We start from the raw sequence: 14,912 nt of genomic DNA, 5'->3' as shown, positions 1-14,912 counted from the left end.
AAATTTCAGCTTTTGAGACAATGATTTTGTGCACCTGTGCACAAACATCCGTCTGAAAACAAAGCTATTTGAACACAGTTGTATGTTTACTCAACCATTGTAGTTTTTTTTCTCTCTTTCTCTCTCTCACTCACACACACACACACACACACACACAATGTAGGCCTAAGCATTTGTGGGCCCGACAAGGGTGCGTGCTCAGCCCCCTCCTGTACTCCCTCTTTACCCATGACTGCGTGGCCACGCGCGCCTCCAACTCAATCATCAAGTTTGCAGACGACACAACAGTGGTAGGCCTGAATACCAACAAAGACGAGACAGGGAAGAGGTGAGGGCCCTGGCGGAGTCGTGCCAGGAAAATAACCTCTCCCTCAACATCAACAAAACGAAGAAGCTGATTGTGGACTTCAGGAGACAGCAGAGGGAGCATGTCTGCTTCTCCCTCCATCCACATCGACGGAGGGAGAAGTTGAAAAGCTTAAAGTTCCTCGGCGTACATAGCACCGACGATTTAAAATGGTCCACCCACACAGACAGTGTGGTGAAGAAGGCGCAACAGCGCCTTATCAACCTCAGGAGGCTGAAGAAATTTGGCTTGGGCCCTAAGACCCTCACAAACTTTTACAGATGCACCATTGAGAGCATCCTGTCAGGCTATGTCACTGCCAGGCATGGCAACCGCACCGGTCAGCCTAACACATCACCGGGAGCACACTGCCTGGCCTTCAGGACATCTACAGCACCCGGTGTCAAAGGAAAGTCATGAAGATCATAAAGGACCTCATGTTCACCACACTATCATCCAGAAGGCAAGGTCAGTACAGCTGCATCAAAGCTAGGACCGGGAGACTGAAAACAGCTTCTATCTCAAGGCCATCAGACTGTTAAATAGCCATCACTAGCCGGTACCCTGTCCTCCACCCAGTACCCTGTCCTGAACTTAGTCACGATCACTAGCACTAATAATGTTTACCCATTTCATATGTATATACTGTATTCTTGTCAAGTCCATCCTATTCAACAATTGCTGTATTTACACTATTCTATCCACGTATTCCTCCGATATACTATATATTTTACCCACATACAGCCCATAATGTCTATACATGCCATCATATACAGTAATATACTGTATAGATATATACACTGCTCAAAAAAATAAAGGGAACACTTAAACAACACAATGTAACTCCAAGTCAATCACACTTCTGTGAAATCAAACTGTCCACTTAGGAAGCAACACTGATTGACAATACATTTCACATGCTGTTGTGCAAATGGAATAGACAAAAGGTGGAAATTATAGCCAATTAGCAAGACACCCCCAATAAAGGAGTGGTTCTGCAGGTGGTGACCACAGACCACTTCTCAGTTCCTATGCTTCCTGGCTGATGTTTTGGTCACTTTTGAATGCTGGCAGTGCTTTCACTCTAGTGGTAGCATGAGACTGAGTCTACAACCCACACAAGTGGCTCAGGTAGTGCAGCTCATCCAGGATGGCACATCAATGCGAGCTGTGGCAAGAAGGTTTGCTGTGTCTGTCAGCGTAGTGTCCAGAGCATGGAGGCGCTACCAGGAGACAGGCCAGTACATCAGTAGACGTGGAGGAGGCCGTAGGAGGGCAACAACCCAGCAGCAGGACCGCTACCTCCGCCTTTGTGCAAGGAGGAGCAGGAGGAGCACTGTCAGAGCCCTGCTGACCTCCAGCAGGCCACAAATGTGCATGTGTCTGCTCAAACGGTCAGAAACAGACTCCATGAGGGTGGTATGAGGGCCCGACGTCCACAGGTGGGGGTTGTGCTTACAGCCCAACACCGTGCAGGATGTTTGGCATTTGCCAGAGAACACCAAGATTGGCAAATTCACCACTGGCGCCCTGTGCTCTTCACAGATGAAAGCAGGTTCACACTGAGCACATGTGACAGACGTGACAGTCTGGAGACGCCGTGGAGAACGTTCTGCTGCCTGCAACATCCTCCAGCATGACCGGTTTGGTGGTGGGTCAGTCATGGTGTGGGGTGGCATTTCTTTGGGGGGCCGCACAGCCCTCCATGGGCTCGCCGGAGGTAGCCTGACTGCCATTAGGTACCGAGATGAGATCCTTAGACCCCTTGTGAGACCATATGCTGGTGCGGTTGGCCCTGGGTTCCTCCTAATGCAAGACAATGCTAGACCTCATGTGGCTGGAGTGTGTCAGCAGTTCCTGCAAGAGGAAGGCATTGATGCTATGGACTGGCCCGCCCGTTCCCCAGACCTGAATCCAATTGAGCACATCTGGGACATCATGTCTCGCTCCATCCACCAACGCCACGTTGCACCACAGACTGTCCAGGAGTTGGCGGATGCTTTAGTCCAGGTCTGGGAGGAGATCCCTCAGGAGACCATCCGCCACCTCATCAGGAGCATGCCCAGGCGTTGTAGGGAGGTCATAGAGGCACGTGGAGGCCACACACACTACTGAGCCTCATTTTGACTTGTTTTAAGGACATTACATCAAAGTTGGATCAGCCTGTAGTGTGGTTTTCCACTTTAATTTTGAGTGTGACTCCAAATCCAGACCTCCATGGGTTGATAAATTTGATTTCCATTGATAATTTTTGTGTGATTTTGTTGTCAAAACATTCAACTATGTAAAGAAAAAAGTATTTAATAAGAATATTTCATTAATTCAGATCTAGGATGTGTTATTTTAGTGTTCCCTTTATTTTTTTGAGCAGTGTATATATACAGTATATATTTATATATACTCCGGACTCTGATAATGCTCGTCCTAATATTTCATTATTTCTTAATTCCATTATTTTTATTTTAGATGTTTGTGTATTCTTGTGTATTGTTAGATATTACTGCACTGTTGGAGCTAGGAACACAAGGATTTAGCTAAACCCGCAATAACATATGCTAGACATGTGTATGCGACCAATGACATTTTCTTTTATTTGAACTAAATTGTCCATTGATTCATGGGCATGTGTGACAACAATCTCTAACAGTAAGTCTATTTGTGTTGGGCTGTATGTTGTTTTTCTGGACTTAATGATTAAAGATGCACTATGCAAAAATCGCTCCACCATTTCCTGAATGCTCAAATTCTAATAGTTCATCTAATTTCAGTTTATGTAACAAAACAAGCAAGTAGAGTGTAGAAAAAAATTGTACCATCTAAACCGCTGCGAAATATATTTTCCATAACCACAAATACTGTATTATAAGCTGTTTGAAGCTGGTTTACAAAACTGAAAGTAAAAGATGCAAAAACGAAACTTAACAATGGAGAATAGAAATAGCACATATAACAGACCTCCCGCTTCTTAGCCATGCTTTCAATGAGAATGACAGATTTATAACCCACATTTCTACATGAATTTGGTCGTCACCCAAAAAGTTACATATTGCAGCTTTAAAGGCATGGGTCTGGAATGCAAGGTTTTAGAAATAAGAACTTCTGCAATTCAAGGTTCCTTAGGGAATCTGATTTCACGCTAAGAAACGTGCATATTTTCCCCAGCCAATTTTAGTTGTGAAACTATCCATGTACAAGACTGAATTGTAGACATTTAGTTCCCTCTACTGGATATTGTAGGTACAGTAAATGTTTTACCATAAGGATTATGGGTACAGCATCGGATAGTTTCATAAAGTTGACTGAAGAACCACACAGGAGAATGCATCTTGCTCTCTATCAAAATCCAGAATGAAAATTATACTATATCGTTTTGCATGATGCAGCGGTTTACATGTATCGCCACTTGCCGTAAACTCGGCGGGTTGGCAAAGCGCTCATACTTATCATCGTTGGCCTACCCTTGGAATAGGACCTATTCCACAATGCCACAACAGCCCCTATGCCGTTCATTGACGTCTATTTATACGCGCACCGCGAGTCCGCTTGGAGAATTGACCACACTATGTAGCTTGCATAACTTGCTGCGACAAAGTGGGGTTTTCTCCCATCAGAAAAACAGACAATACTGCACAGAGAGCGAGAATAAACGGAAGCGCAATGGCGGGCACGGTCATCATGGCATCACAGTGATCGGCATTCCTGATCCACGTGGATCTGGAATAAAGTCCACATCTACCTGATATAACTCTATTTTCAATTGGGCATTAACAGCGTGGAATTTGACAATGGAACCAAACAGGTATTGTTTCTCAGGTGTTATATATAGGCTGCTCTTTGGTGCAGGTCATAACTCACTGTACTCATCATACATGTTTGGGATACTAGAAACTACACATTGGCAAACGTGAACTAGACACCTGACCTGGTCTTTGCAATAGGCACTGGTCCATGTCTCCACTATGATGTCCAATGGTAACTTTGAGGAGCTGAGAGGGGTGGTATCACCTGAGGTAGCCTACTCTTACCATCTCCAAAGTCCTATTTATATTCATCTAAATTAGTCTATTGTAAAGACAAAGTGTTGTGTCTTGTTTTAGATTCCTTGATCAGTTTTCTGATGAATCAATGGCCCATGTTATAGCCATGTCCCATAAGCTGTGTCTTATCTGGTTTCATTTCAGATAGTGGTCTATGCGCAACAGAGGTGCAAGTCTCTCTCAGAAACACAAAGAAGGCATCTAGCTAACTCATTGGACGATATTATATTTATTCTGCCAGAGGAAGTTTCCATAGTTTTTGATTAAAATGGTATTGCTGTGTGTGTGTGTGTGTGTGTGTGTGTGTGTGTGTGTGTGTGTGTGCGTGCGTGCGTGCGTGCGTGCGTGCGTGCGTGTGAGTTAGTGTGACGCATAAATGTGTCCTACTTCACTGGTTCTGTATATTTGTGTTACGTTTGTCGATGGAAGGATCGGACCAAGGTGCAGCGTGGTAGGCGTACATTTTAATTTATTAAATGAACACCGAAAAAACAACAAATACAAAACGAAACGTAACGTCTAGTAGGGCTAAACAGCACAGTACCAAAAACAAGATCCCACAAACTACAGGTGGCAAAAGGCTGCCTAAGTATGATCCCCAATCAGAGACAACGATAGACAGCTGCCTCTGATTGGGAACCATACAAAGAAATAGAAAACATAGATTGCCCACCCTAGTCACACCCTGACCTAACCAAATAGAGAATTAAAAGGATTTCTAAGGTCAAGGCGTGACAATTTGTCTTTTGTTAACTCTCTGTTTTCCTGCTTCCTCTTATTCTCAGGTAGGAAGTTTTGCTTCTGTCACGGCCGTCAAAGGAAGTGGACCAAAGCGCAGCGCGGTGAGCGTACATGATCCTTTTATCATAGAAAATTACGCCAACAATACAACAAACGAAGAAAACAACCGTGAAGCTTACGAGGGCAAAGTGCCACAAACACAAGTCAACTTCCCACACAGAAAGGAGGGAAAAGGGCTACCTAAGTATGGTTCCCAATCAGAGACAACGATAGACAGCTGTCCCTGATTGAGAACCATACCTGGCCAAAACAAATAAATACAAAAACATAGAAAATAGAACATAGAATGCCCACCCAAATCACACCCTGACCAAACCCAAAATAGAGACAATAAAAGCTCTCTAAGGTCAGGGCGTGACAGCTTCATTGTGATGAGGTTCTGGCATATGTCCACTGCTGATGTTCCTGAGGACCAGGAGAGTACCAAGATCTTCAAAATGGCCACCACTGAAGAAGATGGCCTAAAGAAGAAGATAGTGACAGCTGTCTATGAGTAAGCATGGCATCCAAGACTAATCAATATTCATTTCATGCATCCAAATGTTTGGATTATAATTATTAAGTCTCCCTAAACTTTACTTAAATATGTTTAAATATGAATTAAATACGTTTACGTGCTGTGTCTCTACAAATTCTTAATCTCTTACTGGATCTTGATGGATATGCCAAGAGATTTGATGTGCGAGAGTTTGTCAATATTTTATTTACTTTCTCCATGTATGTGAACCCACAATAAGTAATGCAAACATTTAACCAGGGACTTCATTTTCTGCATTCTCATAGAGAAAGGTTGGGGGAAGTATGGAAACATACAAACATCTACGCGAGGTAGTTAGTTATATTGTGTATAAAGAAAACACATTGTATTTGCTCTTGCTGCTTTTATATGTTTTGTATTGCGCCTCATAGTATTGTAGTGTGTTATGACAGCCATGTTGACAGTGTAATTAATGTGTTATAACACCTCCTAAGTGCTATAAAAGTACACCTGTGTATAACCAAATGAAGAGAACGCTTCAGTGCTGTAACTTCTGATTTGGTCTAAATCACTTACACGATTTGCTCCAAGCACAATGACAGGAATTAAATCCACTTCCGATCCACAGAGCAGGATCAAGCTTCTTCTTCCATTCCTGATCAGAAATCCCGTTAGGAATTGGGCCACACGGTTTGGTTGTCATACCTAATCCCCACCTATGTAGTTGGCCAGAATCTCACTCTCATTGTTTCAGGTCTTAAACTCTTTTCTAAAAGCCTGTCAAACTTCATAGGTTTTCCCTTTCATTGCTGAGATACAGTTTGTCAGGATAAGAGAGCTCTGTTAAGATGCTTCACCTTATTTTCAAGGTGATGGTGGGAAGATTAGTTTGGTTGTTGGTCAGCATTGGTTTAAATGGTCTTCCCTCGGCTGTTTGGAAACAACTTCAAAAGTATACTCTATAAAATATATTTGTCGTCACACTCTCTTTCTGTCTCTCTTGCTCTCTCTACTCTCTCTCTGTCCCATTTACTCTACTTCTCTTGTCGCTTTGCAGAGGTGCTAAAACACCATAGACAAATCTAAAGCAATTCCTATTAGATCTAATTTTAATGTGTTTCCCTCCCTCCATCTCTCCTCTCAGATTCCACTGGGAGCTGACCAGGGGAGCTGAACCTGATTGGACAGTCACTAACATCTGGCACTGGAAACTGATTGGGTGATTGGACAAAGACCCATGAACACCTCTGTCACCAGGATACAGCATCAGACCAAGCATACACAGCACAGTTGACCTAATTCAGTTCCGACAACATTCAACTCAACAAAACGTTATTAACCAACAGAACTTCAATCAGCAGGACCATTGTACTCCGCCAAGCGCACCCAAACTCAACTGAACCATTACAAGCCAACAGAAGAGTCACCTTGAATCCTAGCTGCTTTGTAGGGTGGACTGGATGGAACCAGAGCCCTACACACTGAAATACAGACGTATTATTTCTCCGTAAGTTCTCCGATCTCAGGTTTGTTGGGAACAATAGACTTTCTATGACCCTCAGCATGAACAATTAGTGCCTACAATATCCCTGCTGTTATAGTTTGTCCCAGAACAAAATAAACTGCTTCATGGTGATACTGTATGATATTTTGTCTCTTAAACTGTTGTTCTGTATTGTTCAGAAACACCTTAGTTGTCTGATTATTCAGAAGTAAAATTGATACCACATAGCATCTATAAAGGTAGGACACAATTCATAAACACAACAATCCTCAGCAGAAGGGGGCGATAGTTTTACACAAATCACAATATGAATTGGTGTTTATTGAGGCGGTTGGATAATAACTGGCAAGTCTCCTTATCCTCCTGTAGATGTTTATATGATACACATTTTACATGAGTGACCTCGGTTTAGTTTGGGAAAAAAACAAAGGTAGGATAGTATACACATTCCGGTCCCACTTTAAAGGAAGTACAACTTGGAAAGGCTTTATGTAGCATACATAAGCACTACATAAATGCTTCACAAATAATCTATAAGCATATGTCATATTCTATAAATGTTGTAAAAACATACAAAGTGTGTAATGTCACATTTGGCAGTTCACCCTACAATGGTATTGGTTATGTCACCCTTTATACATCATTTAGAGAGTATGACAGATGCTTAGATGATTTGTGAAGGTTTTATGTAGTGCTTATGAAGCATACAAATATCTTACATTATGATTAAATGTCTCAAAGGAATCACAGATGTTGGTGTACTGTAATGTATTATGCCAGTGCCAAAATAAACATCCACTATTAGGCCGTCATTGTATATAATAATTTGTTCTTAACTGACTTGCCTAGTTAAATAAATGTTTAATAAAATACAATGTAAAACAATTACACTGACAGGCTATTGAACACTGTGTTTCATCCAATTCTGTCAACTCTTAAATCACACTATTAATGATGCATCAAAAAGAGAGACAATTCCTTCATTAGTAAGCATTAATTCATGCATAATGAAATATGGTTGGGGATTATTATAATTTCCAGGCGTGGTAATATGGGCAGGTGCGTAGGGGGTTCTGGTTAGAGACGCTTCCTGGTTATTCCTAATGTGATTATGAGTGTGCATAGCTTTACTTATGTTAAAATGCTAGTGAATATGTTTATAGCATATTAGCCAATTCACCACGCCAGGGTGTCAGATTGTGAAATGGTAATTTACAGTAGTGGAATAATTAAAGTGATAAAACACTGACAAAAAGCTAATGTGTTGTTTATTAACATGTTATATTCCTGTGTTGTTGGGTTTCGACATGGATTAGTGTATGCACCCCGGTACCTTTTATTCATCTGGTTATTCAAGTTGATATTGTTATCCAAACAATTACTTCAATATGCCGTCAGTAAGTAGGTGGGTGTTTGCGCACGCCTGTGTGTATGTGCGCACGCCCGTGTGTTTGTGTGTCTAAGGCTGTGGCCACATATTTAATTAGGATTGACAGATTAACATTATAACACTGACTAATAAAACCATGGAGTAAATATGTGTGTGAATCTAATCAAAGAGTATGACAGAATAAACAGGACTTCAAATGATAAGACTCCGATTGCATGATGGTACTCATAATTCTCAGTATTTACTTACTTACTTACTTATTCTAGAAACAGCTTATTGCTCTCAACCTAAGAAAATACATTACAGTCCACAATTGAAAATCATTTTAATGACCGTTATTATGACAATTAATAGTTAGTCTCAAAGACAAAAAAGAAGTATAACACTTGTGTTGTATATGGAATACTTGAAGTACATTCTTTCACGGAATAGATACTGAGGAGGTAAAAGATACTATTCAGATTTAATTAGCTTGAATTTCCTTTAGAACGTCCCGGAAAATCTCCACACACATGTCCCCAGTGGGGTGTCTCATGGATGCCAGCTTCCACGCCTCCACAAATGTCTCCTCGGAAATACTTGCGCCCACATTTCGGAATATGTCAGTGATCTGAAAAGGAAATGGAGGCGGAAATAAGAATCAGAAGATCTCTTTGACAAATGATTTGCTCATGCTCCGTCCTATTTCAATAACATTTTGCGTCAATCACTTCTCCAATGGCAGAATTGTTCATACCAATTATATTTTTGAAACAACGTTTTCCTACATTTTGAATGCTGTAACAAAATCCCACATGGTACTGTATGTGGGATTCTATAAAATCTACTAGACCATATTTTCTTTCTCTCCCTTGATTCTTCAGTGGGTTCATTGGTATTCTGTACCTACTCTTAGGTGCGGGGACAGAAGAAGTGCTGCATGTGGACTCCCCTTAGGAAACAGGAGGTCAAAGGCTGTGGTCTGGTCACCGTAGTTAGTGCTGTCGCTGACGCGCACTGTGGGAGTCCCGTACATACGATAGTCTATGTGGAAAGATGTCATAATTATACAGTGAGATTCACACAATGTAGAGAAGCAGGGGGAAAAGGACTACCAGTACATTGTAATGCTAAGATACAAATGTGAGAAATCGTGTGCTGAATCTCAGAGAATTTTCCCTCCCTGAATTGTTTTTGAGAAGTGTGGGAATTATTTCAAATTCATCATGCATCTTTCACCTAAATATCTATTCTTCAGCGTGCTGCCCACCTCTGCAGGTTCCCGGTCCTCCGGTCTGGCCAAAGCCTCTGAGGCTGCAGGTCTCACAGGGAGAGCCTTTCTCTGCATGTTATCTGGGGCTGTGCTGATCTTACACTCTGAGGTAGAGTTGTCAATCAAAAGGGAATAGAATTACCACCAGTCTACCAATCACAGAAAATTGACTTGAATGGGAATGAGCATTCTAGTAATTATATTTCTATGCTTAGACACTAACTGACCACTGGTCAGAATACGCTGCTCCACTTTACTGATGGGCATTTTGTCCTTCCAGTTGAGGAAGTTGGCGAACTCCTGAAAGTTGATGAGTCCATCTTTGTCCATGTCACAGTACTCCATCAAGTCATCCAGCACCGGCCCACTCAGGTCCAGGTTAAACTGATGACACACGTCCTGCAGGTCCTCCCCGTCGATCACACCCTGACCCTTCTGTGGAGTCACACACACACACATGCACATTGCACACACAGACCGACACACCTCAGACTGAACACAGTGAACAATCTCAAACGAACTTAATATTATCAAAGACAGTACAGTATGAAGATAACTGCTTCTCCAATAGAAATGCTTGTAGGCGATGTCATGGCGACGTTGGTTAGCTAAGCTCATGCGCAGAAACATGTCATCAGGTCTAACGGTAGTCTCGTGCCGAACTGCACATGTGCAGGCAATCAAATCAAAGGCACTCCTTCGACGTTAAGTTGTTTTTGATGAAAATGTGTCAGTTTGTCACTTTCACAACGTTGGAGTAATAACATGTTCAGCTACTTCAGACATTGGCTTGAATCTAGGTTGTGCCTTTAAATTTAAGGAAAATGAACAACTATGGAAGAATTTTTCACTTCTCCCATTGACTTGCAGACCCCAAACCCATGTCTGGTCGGTCGAGTCTGCTTCGCAAAGCTTTCCCGGAAGTATTGCGATGTTGGTCCTGGTGTTTAGAAATTCTGTGATATTATCAAGTTAATACAGTAGAATTGTATATACAGTGCATTCGAAAAGTATTCAGACAACTTTTTCCGCATTGTTGCATTACAGCCTTATTCTAAAATTGATTAAATTGTTGTTTTCCCTCATCAATATGCACACAATACCCCATAATGACAAAGCAAAAACTGTTTTTTAGACATTTTTGCAAATGTATTAAAAATTCAAAATTTACATAGGTATTCAGACCCTTTACTAAGTACTTTGTTGAAGCACCTTTGGCAGCGATTACAGCTTTGAGTCTTCTTGGGTATGACACTACAGTACAAGCTTGGCCACCTGTATTTGGGGAGTTTCTCCCATTCTTCTCTGCAGATCCTCTCAAGCTCTGATAGGTTGGATGGGGAGCGTCGATGCACAGCTTTTTTCAGGTCTCTCCAGTGATGTTTGATCGGGTTCAAGTCCGGGCTCTGGCTGGGCAACTGAAGGACATTCAGAGACTTGTCCCGAAGCCACTTCTGCGTCGTCTTGGCTGTGTGCTTAGGGTCATTGTCCTGTTGGAAGGTGAACCTTCGCTCCAGTCTGAGGTCCTGAGGGCTCTGGAGCAGGTTTTCATCAAGGATCTCTCTGTACTTTGCTCCGTTCATCTTTCCCTCTATCCTGAATAGTCCCCCAGTCCCTGCCGCTGAAAAACATCCCCCCCCCAGCATGATGCTGCCACCACCATGCTTCACCGTAGGGATGATGCCACTTTTCCTCCAGATGCTTGGCATTCAGGTCAAAGAGTTCAATCTTGGTTTCATCAGACCAGAGAATTTTGTTTTACATGGTCTGAGTGTCCTTTAGGTGCCTTTTCGCAAACTCCAAGCGGGCTGTCATGTGCCTTTTACAGAGAAGTGGCTTCTATCTGGCTACAACCATAAAGGCCTGATTGGTGGAGTACTGCAGAGATAGTTGTCCTTCTGGAAGGTTCTGCCATCTCCACAGAGGAACTCTGGAGCTCTGTCAGAGTGACCATCGGGTTCTTGGTCACCTCCTTGACCAAGGCCCTTCTCCCCCGATTCCTCAGTTTGGCCGGGCGGCCAGCTCTAGGAAGAGTCTTGGTGGTTCCACACTTCTTCTATTTAAGAATGATGGAGGCCACTGTGATCTACCTTTCCCCAGTTCTGTGCCTCGACACCATCTTGTCTCGGAGCTCTACGGACAATTCCTTCGACCTCATGGCTTGGTTTTTGCTCTGGCATGCACTGTTAACTGTGGGACCTTATATAGACAGGTGTGTGCCTTTTCAAATCATGTCCAATCAATTGAATTTACCACAGGTGGACAATCAAGTTGTAGAAACATCTCAGGGATGATAAATGGAAATAGGATGCACCCGACCTCAATTTCGAGTCTCATAGCAAAGGGTCTGGATACTTATGTAAATAAGGTATTTCTGTTTTTTATTTGTAATAAATTAGCAAAAATGTCTAAAAAACTGTTTTTACTTTGTCATTATGGGGTATTGTGTGTAGATTGATGAGTGTAGATTGATAAAAAAAAAAATCTATTTTAGAATAAGGCTGTAGCGTAACAAAATGTGAAAAAGGTCAAGGGGTCTTAATACTTTCCGAATGCACTGTATGTAACCTTGTCGTCGTGCCTGAAGGCCTGCAGCAGGGAGTTAAAGTTGTGGAAGTTGACCTTCTTGAGGTGCTGGTGTACAGCACTGACCAGGGTGCGCTGTCTGTCTGTGCCTTTCTGGTACTCTGCTGGAGGGGTGGAGTGGAGAAGGTCACCCGCACCTGTGGAGAAAGTTAAACCAAATTCTTCATCTTCAAACAATAACAGAAGGCTTACATTTTGGTCACCCCTCTAGACTACATTATAGCTTTACCCATTTTTACCAATTTCATACTGGCATTGTAATAGAAAACTCAATATGTGTCCTTTTATGAATATCTGTCCTTTTATAAATGAACATTTTACTTACCAAAGTCCTCTGGCCGCATCAAGATTCCATATGTATGACCTGCTGGCACTTTCTGCTACTTTCTGCTATGCTATAAAAGGCTGTGAATAGAGGAATTAAAGCTACTGTAGTAGCTGGGAATGAGTTGTGCAATACACAGGTCTGGAACATATACTGAACAGGCATTTAACTAGATCTGCATTAAAGAGTTAATGTGATAGACTTACGGGTGATGCACTTTGCCAATCTGTGGCTGTATCCTTTCCCTGTCATCACATCTCTGAGAAACAAACTTTGCACTCTTATGAGTATGGGAAAAAATAGCAGTACACAAATCAACATTTGATGTCATGACTATTGGCAATGCATTGTGTGACATTGAATGGTGATGAGAAGTCAAATGTTTTGAATAAACTTAAGGTAGGATAAGTGCTTACTTCTGAGTATCACACAACCAGTGGAGAGATTTGGAGACACTGCGTCCATCGTTGTGGTGGGGAGTAGGCACTCCGAACCTGCCGTCCTTTCCATAACTGCCCCACTTGTATTTCCTATCAACCTGTTCACCTGGGACACAACACAGTTATGATGGATTTACCCAGGCTAAAATCAAACAGAGAAATATCGACAGGTGTGATTAACCACTGGCTATGGTGTTTCTACAGAAATGTGTCTGAAAATTATGGGTATTAAATCAATGTGTAAAACAACATATTGAATAGCATATAAATGACTTCCAAGCCTAAATGAAGTCCCCATTTGAACACTGTCAGAACCAAAGAGAGACAAATGTCCACAATACTCACCGACAAAGTAGGCATTGTGGGAGCGGATATAAGACTGGTGTCCCTCCTGAGCCTCTGTCTCCACCTGCTCCGCGCTTTTAGGTGGGTTGATAATAACACCTGCAGCTGCAGCTGGATCAGAAGGAACACACTTGTACATGAAGGCTTGTGGATATATATGTCTTTCAGTCATAATATGAATGTTCATGGCGACACATTGTAGCTTCTAGGGTCTTTCTTTATTGTTTCACTCACTTTTGGGGGATTTCACACCAAATGTGGCTTTGCCGGTGTCGGTGTCGAACCAATTTGGAAGCCCAGGGCTCTGATCACGTGACCTGCCCAGGGGGGCTTTTTGATTGGTGGAATACCAGAGCTGATGTAACCTCTGTTGATAGATGGTCTTAGGTGGTGGGTTGGTCACTAATCCACCCTGTAGGAAATACAGAAACAAATGTGACCATACCAATTCCATGAATTAATGCGTTGATGATCTCTACCATGTTAAATGTATCTACAGATGTATGATCTTAATTTTAGCCAGTTTGCTACAGCAGGAAAACAATCCTGCAGCAACAGGAAATTTGAATTATTATGTGGATTATAATTAATGGACATTTTCTGTAGCGGTTGATACATTTTTTGCTTTCCCATGGAACACTCGGATAGTCCCTGCACCTGGGCATGTTGTGTTGAGAAACGTCCTCACTACTGGTGGGGTTTGGGGCTTTAAAATGAGTGTGTGTTAGACAGTGAATATACACCCATACAAACAGACATATTCACATTTTCCCCACTAGGAAACCGAGGTGTGATCTGATTGGCATTATAATTATAGGCTTACTGTGCCTGTGTTCTAGAAAAAAAGCATCAACATTCTACCATGTTATAATTACTATGGCGGGAAAAAAAAGTGCCTCCGGCGCAAAGAGGTCAATCGAACTCGATCAAAGCAATGGAATTGACATGGAAACGCGTGGGGGAAGTGCGGTGAGGGAAAGATCCCGAATTGCCCCCCAGCAACATTAGTCTACATTTAGGCTATTGTTTATGTGTATTTCACACTATGTTGAGATAAAAGTCGGAGTATAATGTTTGTATAGATGTTAACTCCAACACGTGTTCATGTCATTGTCATTGTCACAAATCAACTGCATTACAGTTAAAAACGACTGATTACCACTACCCATTTCTGTATGCTAGCTATGCTAACCAGTTTTCTGAAAGGGAGTTAGCATTTAGCAGTCACTTCTAAACCTGAAAAGGGACAACTTCTAAAGCAAAAACAGCTAAATATATCAAAATCGGACTTAAGTAACCACATTGTGGGCCTTCTACAATACATACGTCCATTTACCGCATCTATGCTGATTTATGTTATGGTGATTTAAAATGTATTGAATAATTCAAGTGTTTGTAAATATATATA

At 42.0% G+C, this 14,912-nt stretch overlaps 1 protein-coding gene and 1 pseudogene across 1 annotated transcript; one reads left to right on the top strand and one right to left on the bottom strand.

Annotated features, from left to right (window-relative positions):
* Positions 1 to 3,627: 3,627 nt before the first annotated feature.
* On the top strand, positions 3,628 to 8,268 carry LOC129856695 (m-AAA protease-interacting protein 1, mitochondrial-like; annotated as a pseudogene).
* Positions 8,269 to 9,697: 1,429 nt separating this feature from the next.
* Positions 9,698 to 14,836, bottom strand: LOC129858583 (EF-hand domain-containing family member B-like). The gene is made up of 10 exons (XM_055927911.1): positions 14,831 to 14,836; positions 13,739 to 13,916; positions 13,505 to 13,615; positions 13,145 to 13,265; positions 12,926 to 13,015; positions 12,857 to 12,872; positions 12,720 to 12,771; positions 12,377 to 12,531; positions 10,036 to 10,243; positions 9,698 to 9,912 (listed from the first exon to the last, which is right to left on the bottom strand). Exons 1-10 carry the CDS (start codon positions 14,834 to 14,836, stop codon positions 9,746 to 9,748), a joined length of 1,104 nt encoding a protein of 367 aa, XP_055783886.1. The 3' UTR covers positions 9,698 to 9,745.
* Positions 14,837 to 14,912: the final 76 nt, after the last annotated feature.

Source organism: Salvelinus fontinalis, chromosome 6 (genome assembly GCF_029448725.1).
Source record: "Salvelinus fontinalis isolate EN_2023a chromosome 6, ASM2944872v1, whole genome shotgun sequence".
In the NCBI taxonomy this organism is placed as follows: Eukaryota; Metazoa; Chordata; class Actinopteri; order Salmoniformes; family Salmonidae; genus Salvelinus; species Salvelinus fontinalis.
Note: the sequence above shows the minus strand (reverse complement) of the source record. Positions and strands in the feature narration are given on the sequence as shown.